The sequence below is a fragment of the Taeniopygia guttata genome, chromosome 10 (genome assembly GCF_048771995.1).
Source record: "Taeniopygia guttata chromosome 10, bTaeGut7.mat, whole genome shotgun sequence".
NCBI lineage: Eukaryota > Metazoa > Chordata > Aves > Passeriformes > Estrildidae > Taeniopygia > Taeniopygia guttata.
The window spans coordinates 10,014,384-10,022,606 of NC_133035.1; the positions used below are offsets into that span (position 1 = coordinate 10,014,384).

General features: G+C 40.4%; 1 protein-coding gene across 12 annotated transcripts in view; it reads left to right on the forward strand.

Moving 5' to 3' along the window:
- Positions 1-5,138, forward strand: part of SEMA6D (semaphorin 6D) — a 31,781-nt gene extending 26,643 nt beyond the window's left edge. For all 12 annotated transcript variants that reach the window (XM_072934025.1, XM_072934024.1, XM_072934018.1 and 9 more), the window contains one exon: positions 1,465-5,138. In XM_072934025.1, coding sequence (XP_072790126.1) covers positions 1,465-2,768 — 1,304 coding nt within the window. In that variant the 3' untranslated portion in view covers positions 2,769-5,138. The remainder of the gene's footprint in view (positions 1-1,464) is intronic.
- The last annotated feature ends 3,085 nt before the right edge of the window (positions 5,139-8,223 follow it).

Sequence of the window (8,223 nt, forward strand, 5' to 3'; positions counted from 1 at the left end):
ACATACTGTGCCTGTAGTTCATCTTTCTCTAGCCATTCTTTCAGCTAAGTGAGCCTTTGATTAGGCTCTTATGGTAACTGAGATTTTAATGTAATAGGACTACTGCAGTCAACCACAGGATTGAGAAGCTTCCAATCCCATAACCGAAATTTAACACAAGTCTCTCTCAGTGCGTAGCACAGCAAGGTGACGGACATGTTTGCACAATTCTGTATTTACTGAAAAAATCTCACCAGCCAAAAACCATTTCTGTTTTATTACCATTCACCAAAACATATCAGGTTTCCTATCAGCCATTATGGCCGTGCATTTGTCATTTTAATTTGTTGCAGTTATTTTCTGTTTTGCTTTACGTTTTTATTATCATCTGCTCTTGGTTCTCAATCACATTTTGTGTCATAGCTATTAGTGAACTTTACTCATGTTTTCCTTCTGCTTCTGCACAGTGCCATTAAAACCTGTAACCCTGAACATTAACAATATTCAAAGGCCTTGCCTCTAACAAAAAGTGGCTCTGTTCCTTCCCTCTTGCTCTTTCATTTTAACATCTCTTGGGATAGCAACAGAATTACTTTCATTAAAAACTAACGTTGTCTTAGCTGCAAGATGTCTGTGGTTGCTTTAAAAAAATCTAAAAAAAAAAAAATCAAAGGGAGCCTGTTAATACCCAAATAAAAAAATTAATCAAATACTCAATTTCTTGGTCTAAAAGTTTCTAAGTTTTAACATTCTCTAATAATTTAACCTAAGTTGTTTTTATAATGTTATTCAAGTATTTACATTTGTTATTGGTAAAAAATAAAAATAAGTGCTCTTACAGAATCACATTATCTTCAAACTTGGACATGTATAATGAGTGCAGTTGTGCCATTCCAGGGCTAGCAGCCTGAGAGTGGAGTAGTTTACAAGTTTTCTACTGTATTCCATTAGCGTGGCTGTAGCAATGCAGTATATATGTTATACATTTTTACACAATATTTGCATAATCCCATCTCTCCTTTGATACTGATTTATGAGTTGGGCAGGAAAGTGAGAGAGAAATCCATCCATGAGTTATTAATTGCTGTCTGGCCCAGTAGGACCTTCTAACCTCAATTTTCCAGCAGAAATCATTAATGTTAATAACATAAGGCCCCTATTTGTGAGCCTTAAAGGAAATTTGGGGACAGGCTAAACAAAACAATATAAGGAGAGAAGCTGCGACAAGCATTCCTCATTATCAGAGAAAATGGACAGTCTTCATTTAGTCTTGTCAGTGCACACACAGTCATTTTATAATTTCTATAAAATTATTTGCATTCGCCAGTGGAGTAAATTGCTGGATCCTACTGAGTTACACCAGCACCACAGCCAGAGCACTTAAAAACACTTAATAGACACTTCCATGAGGAAGGGTGCCTTCTGCTGAAATGTGACAGTGTGAAATACCTGTGAATTTATGATATCCTGCCTGTCTTTTTGCAGGTGTGAGGTGGGAAGTACAATCAGGAGAGTCCAACCAAATGGTACATATGAATGTCCTAATCACTTGTGTCTTTGCCGCTTTTGTCCTGGGAGCCTTTATTGCGGGAGTGGCCGTTTACTGCTACCGGGATATATTTGTGCGGAAATCCAGGAAAATACACAAAGATGCAGAATCAGCTCAGTCCTGCACTGACTCCAGCGGGAGCTTTGCCAAACTGAATGGGCTGTTTGACAGTCCTGTCAAGGAGTATCAGCAGAACATTGATTCACCCAAACTGTACACAAACCTGTTGACCAGCAGAAAGGAGTTGCCTCCAAATGGTGATACCAAGTCCATGATGATGGACCATAGGGGACAGCCTCCAGAATTAGCTGCACTTCCAACTCCAGAATCTACTCCAGTTCTTCAACAAAAGACTCTGCAGGCTATGAAAAGTCAGTCAGACAAAACCCATGGTAACCTCAATGCTTCGCGGAAGGAAACCCCACTAAAAAGCCCTCAGTTTTTTCCTTCTAGTCCTCCACCCCACTCTCCTCTAAGTCATGGACATATTCCCAGTGCTATTGTTCTTCCCAATGCTACCCATGACTACAATACGTCTTTCTCAAATTCTAATGCGCACAAGGCAGACAAAAAGATGCAACATATTGATCATCCACTTACAAAATCATCCAGCAAAAGAGACCACAGGAGATCTGTTGATTCCAGGAACACCCTGAATGATTTTCTGAAACACTTAAATGAAACTACTAATAATCCTAAAGCGATTATGGGAGATATTCAAGTGGCCCACCAGACTTTAATGCTGGATCCAATGGGCAATATGTCTGAGATCCCACCTAAGGTTCCCAACAGGGAGGCATCTTTATATTCTCCTCCATCGACTCTGCCAAGAAACAGTCCCACAAAACGAGTGGATGTTCCCACCACTCCTGCAGTACCAATGACCTCTTTGGAAAGGCAGAGGGGTTATCACAAAAATTCTTCACAGAGGCACTCAATATCTGCCCTTCCTAAAAACTTGAACTCACCAAATGGTGTTTTGTTATCCAGACAGCCAAGTATTAATCGTGGGGGGTACATGGCTCCCACAGCAGGCACTAAGATGGACTACATGCAAGGGACGCCTGTCACCGTTCACCTCCAGCCTTCCTTGTCCAGGCAAAGCAGCTACACGAGCAATGGCACCCTGCCTCGCACAGGAATAAAGAGGACACCCTCCCTAAAACCCGACGTGCCACCAAAACCCTCATTCGTCCCTCAGACAACGTCAGTCAGACCACTGAACAAATACAGCTACTAGGACATGTCTGAGTGTGGCACTGACCTGTACAGGTTGTGAAATGATATTGTGGTAGACACATAAGGCAGAGACTTGCTTGTTACTAAGGAGAACAAAGTGGCCAAAGAAACTGTCTTTACTTGAGCAACATCTGTGTCTTGCCACATGTAGCTGTAGCAAGACTTAGTGTACTTGCTACAAGCAAACAAAAAAAACAAAGGAAAGTGCTGGTCATTACATTTCTTTTGTTTGGAGCTAAGGAGACATGTAGCACAATGGGGTGGGGGCTACGTTACTGTTCTAAATAGCTAAACAACAGTTGTTGGGAAAAAATCAGTAAGCAAATACTTGAAAAAATGGGTTCCATTTTAGACTGCCATTAAGTGTGGTCATTCCCATTAAATGTGAACATTTTACTATGTATGCATTCACCTTGCCTCTTGCACAAATGTCAGAAAATGGTAATGTCTCAATGAATAGCTGGGTTAATAATCAATTTGCTGGAATTAAGTCTCTGGCCCAACTGTAGCATTATTTTTTTTTCTCTCCATGTGTGTGGCATTTTGTTTTTGCCACAGATAAAGCTGTGCGTGTGTGTGGATGTGTGTGTGTACTGTACACACTAGGATGTACTTAGATTCCCATTGCATCTTTTATGCTATGGAATTGTTTACATTGAGCATGACTGAACAAACAGATGACTCTGCCTTCTGCAGCCCGCTGGGCTCAGCTCGGAGCCAGCTACGGATGAACTGTGCATCTCTGACAGCCTTCTGAGGGGAACGCCTGGATGAAAGAGTCACCCAGTCAAAGAGTGCAGATATGTTTAATTCTTCATAACTGCTATGCTGCTATTGATTCAGAGCTGTGCATTTCAAATCTAGTGTTCTGGGCTGGAACGGGGGAGTTCTACTGTGTTTCCACAGTGCCTCCATCCAAAACCTGGCCACTGTGAACTTGAGCCCCTGTACTTCTCACTGAGGGCAGCTAATAGTCAGTTCACTTGGCAAATGCCTGTGTAACTGGAGAAGGTCACGTTTTTGTTGCATTTAATAACGCCCTACACACTGATAGACTCTTGTCAATAAAAAAGGAGAAACATTAATTGGCCTGGCAGAAGCAGTCTGTGAAAACTCAAACAGTAGTGCAATCAATTTGTTTTTGTTGTGTAAAGTAAGGTTTGTTTTTTTCCAAAGTCATGCAGGTAATGACAATATTCTGTAAATATTATGTGTGAGTTTACCTGAATCTGTGCATTTTGTGCCTTATTCATGCAAATGATAAAAGTACTAAAAAAAATTAAATCTGTCAAGTGTTCTCACTATAGCACATATCTCCCGAGTGCCAGTTGTAAAACCTCTCAACAGCACCCGAAAAAAAAAAAAAGATAAAACGCAAGAATAATTAATGGTAACTAAAGGCAGCCTACAATCCAAGAAGACAGCAGCATTAAATCACCTTACCATGATAAACATTCCACTCCAGCTCTCTGAAGGATCAAACAGTTATAATGTGAAATCAAATGAGGTTTCTAGGGTAATGGAACACCTGCTAAAGTTGTGTAAGCTATTTAGTAGGGTTTACAGTATCCACTTGCAGCTGATGTTCAACACAGATGGCTATTTTAGCTTGCAAACTACACACTACCACATTGTTTATTGAACATAACTATAGAAATAACCATGGCAGAGGAATATTCATGAATTAGTGGGACGAATAACTGCAACGGGTTTCAGAGATGGTGGAGATTTATATTATGTGTTCAAAGGGGAGAAAAGGTTAGTCACTAAAAACTGGATCTCTGTTACAGAACAAAGAATAAAGGATAGAAGTAGTCATTTTTTTTCTTGTAAGGCTGTAAGGGACATTTATTTCCTGAGACCTCTGAATCCAAAAATCAATGATCTTTCTTCCTAAACACTTCTGTCTTGCAACTAAAACACTACAGATTAATAACTATTAAAATGTACTCAGTTGTCAGAAGACAAAAACTGATCCGAATTCACTTTACAAATATTAATACAGACTTGTGTGACCCGGAAGATAAATGTATGTGAACCCTGATAACCTCCTGTAACATTGTGCTGCCTTGTAGATGGTAATGTGAGTTCTCTCAGTATTTATGTTGAAATTTCTAACATTCAACCTAGTCCTTATTCTGTTAATTTAATAATAAAAGATGCTTTATCCATTTGTGCAAAGGTAAACGCAGATTGTATCTTTTTTAATGGTACGGCATAAAAAAGTAACCCTTAAATGAAGCTGCTCTATTACTATAGAGTACTTTAACATGTATAGATATCTTGTAAACTTGTATTGTGGATGTGTAAATAATACGTTCTTTGGGTTTTTAACACCGCATGTAAAGTCAAAATAAAATATTCCCATGTACTGAGTGTGTAATTTCATTATTAGTGCAGATGTGTTACGGGATTACTGTAGGGGAAAATCTCTGGTTGCTTTCAGCTCTGCGAGGAGGGCGCAGAGCCCTCGGCTGCTCCCTGGCCTGCGGGACTTGCAGAGGTGGGTGACACACACCAGGGTCCTGTGTCCTCTCCAGCCACACTGAGCTCTGTGTCTCTGGGGCAGAGTCTGGGTCTGTTGGTGACTTTCAGCCTCCTGAGGCAAACAAAAAGCAGAGTGACCAGCATGTGGTGGCAGAGCTCAGTACAGAATTGGGGCTGCCCACACAACACCAACACCATGCGCTGAAGCTGATCTCTGGAGCTCCATCCAGGTTTCAGCTGGGCTCTAGTTCCTGCACACCCTTCTTATTAAGGTCAAAAAAATACCAATTTTGTGCAAATACAGTACAGTATTGAAAGAATGTAGTGTGTTCCTTCTACAATGTAGTTTACAAAAGGTAGAGCTACTTCCTGGCCAAATTAATTGCTGACTCACATAGCAGGATATTCCTAAATACTTATTAATGCTTAATATCTGAAACTCACATTTCAGGCAGACAGTTAAAGCCCAACAGAAAAATAGATGCTGTATATTTAGTATGTGCCAACATCCCACAAAATTTTAAAATTATCAAGGTAACTTAGTTTCAGAAAACAAATATAACATTCTTCTAATTAAAAGTTGATTTTAGATAGTGGATATAAACGATTTTTTACAAGATTATGCTGTCAGGGTATTAATCATCTGAAATTACTGTGCACATTATAACACTAAAATGGCACCTAGTTGTAGCTTACAAAAAATCCTGAAGGGAAAAGAAATATGGTGCTTAAAAAGTTCCAAAGCTATAATAGCACACTATATATTTCCTAGTAACAAAGAAAATTTCTGGTTTTTTATTAGTATGGGGTTTTCTTCATTGGATGTCTTCATATATGAAATGAAGCATCAAACACTTACAGCTCTCACAACATGCTGCTTTCCCACTTTAACTTTAGCTCTGCCTTTGACACCAGTGTCAGCCAGTGTGGCTAAAAGCTTTCCCTCTGGAGGGGCTGTACCTACCTGAGTCATCTTCAGCCAGGCATTAAAGGTCATCATGAGAAAATTACAAATAGCTGTTTTAGTGATGTGTAAATGTGCATCTGCAGCACAAATCCAGAGATATTTTTTGTTCAGAAAATGTCTCTATCTAAAATGTGTCAAGTGACCATTTTCTGGAGTTCCATGGTTTGGTCTGTATTGAACCAGCCTTCCCTTAACCAGTGATGTGGTGGCTGGATGGTTGTAGCCAGACCATCATCCCCTAACATGCTCTGTTGGGCCTACATGGTGCATGCAAACACCACATTTTATTTATTTATTTTTATTTTTAAATGCGTGCATATAAATATTAAGAATTTGTTAGAAAAATAAGTACAAGAAAACTCTCCCTTTACTAACAAAGATGGCTTGTATCCAATGATGATGCCAAAGCAGCCACCTACAGAAGCCCCATTCTGAAAGGGAACTTCAGCAATAAGAAAAAGCTTAGCAAGAAAAGAGTTTTTCTCCTCTGATGCTTTCCTGGGTCAGCTAGTTGGCTTTAAGCATCTTAAGGTCTCTCGTGAAGAACAATCCAAAGCCACAGGTGATAAAGGAGCACATGAAGGGTGCTTGATATGCCCAGGGTCACCCCAGCAAGAGGAGGTCCCAGCACTGTGGGATGTGGGGTAGGGCAGCTGTGGACACAGGGAGAGAAGAGGAGAGGCTCCTGCTCAACTCTGGCTTGCTTTGGGTTTTGTAGGAAAAAATAGTTTTGAACAGCACACAGACAAAACAACAAAGGGCTGCAGGCCTGTGCTAGTGAGATGATTGCAAGAAAACCAATTTGTAAAGCTGCGAGTAGTTATCTCCATGACTGCACTGCCAGAACAAACCTATGGCCTTTTAAATTGGGGTCTTAAAGTAATCACAGTAGTTAGAAAAATCAGGATGCCTCTGTCTTAGTGCTGTCTTGCTAATGACTCACTCTGTGACCCTGGGAAGATTATGCAGGGTTTATGCACTGAAGGCTCCTTAGAATGCAGTGGGTTTAGTGCAGTTGGTGTGATCTGTACTGTTTTCTTCTTAATGCTTCCTTCTCTCTCTAATTCTGAGCACTAGCAAGGACATCTTGCAGGTAAATAAAGGGAAAGAGAAATACCTTCCCATCTGGGAAAGGTTAGTATTTGCAGGAGTAGGGAAGAGTTGGTTGGTATTTCCCCAGGTGCCTATTAATTTCATGGCATGGAAAAATATTTTTTAAAAATTGATCACGACAAAATACCTCATAAATGCAGCATCTGGACTTCAGCTGGGATGTGCAAGCTTTTCATGTAAAAAGTACTACCAGGAGACCAACATACCAAGACTGCATTTGTTGTTCAAATGTCATCATATCACAGTATAAAAGAGCAAGAAAGCAAAGGCTTTGGGAGGGAAAAAAACCACATTAAATATTTAATTTGATTCAGCTTTGCTCCAAGAAGTAGAGATTCTCGCCTTTTTATTCAGCCCTGCTAAAGTTCAGCTGGTGTGAGGACCTGACTCTGTCCAGCCCTTGCTGCCTGCTTGCAAACACTTTCACAGGCATATTGCATTGGCCTGACACACATCTGAAATTATAATCTGTCCCATGCTCTCAACTGAGAAACTGTTTCTACTCTGCCTGAAACTAAATTTATTGGGAGCTCTGATTTTATTAGTGCATTCTGAATTCATCTGAGGGCCTGATTTATGGTCTCTTCACTTGCTTTTCTCTGACAGTCACTAATAACTTTTCTGAGCTCTTCTCATTAAAATTGTAACTACATCCCAGCCCGTGTCCTACAGTGAAGGCTGCTGACCAGAGCACAGATGCTAGAGGGTCCCCATGTTTAGGTAAGGATTGAGAATTCCTTGGGCTGCAAAGGGGGCACTGCATCCTCCCTACCAGACTGGTGCTTCTGCCCTTCATATCAGCCAGAAAGTGTTGCTTAAGCTCCTGTAAGGGTAGGGGAGGACAAGAAAAGCTACCACATAGACAAGCTGTCCTGGCCATTTTCAGTAA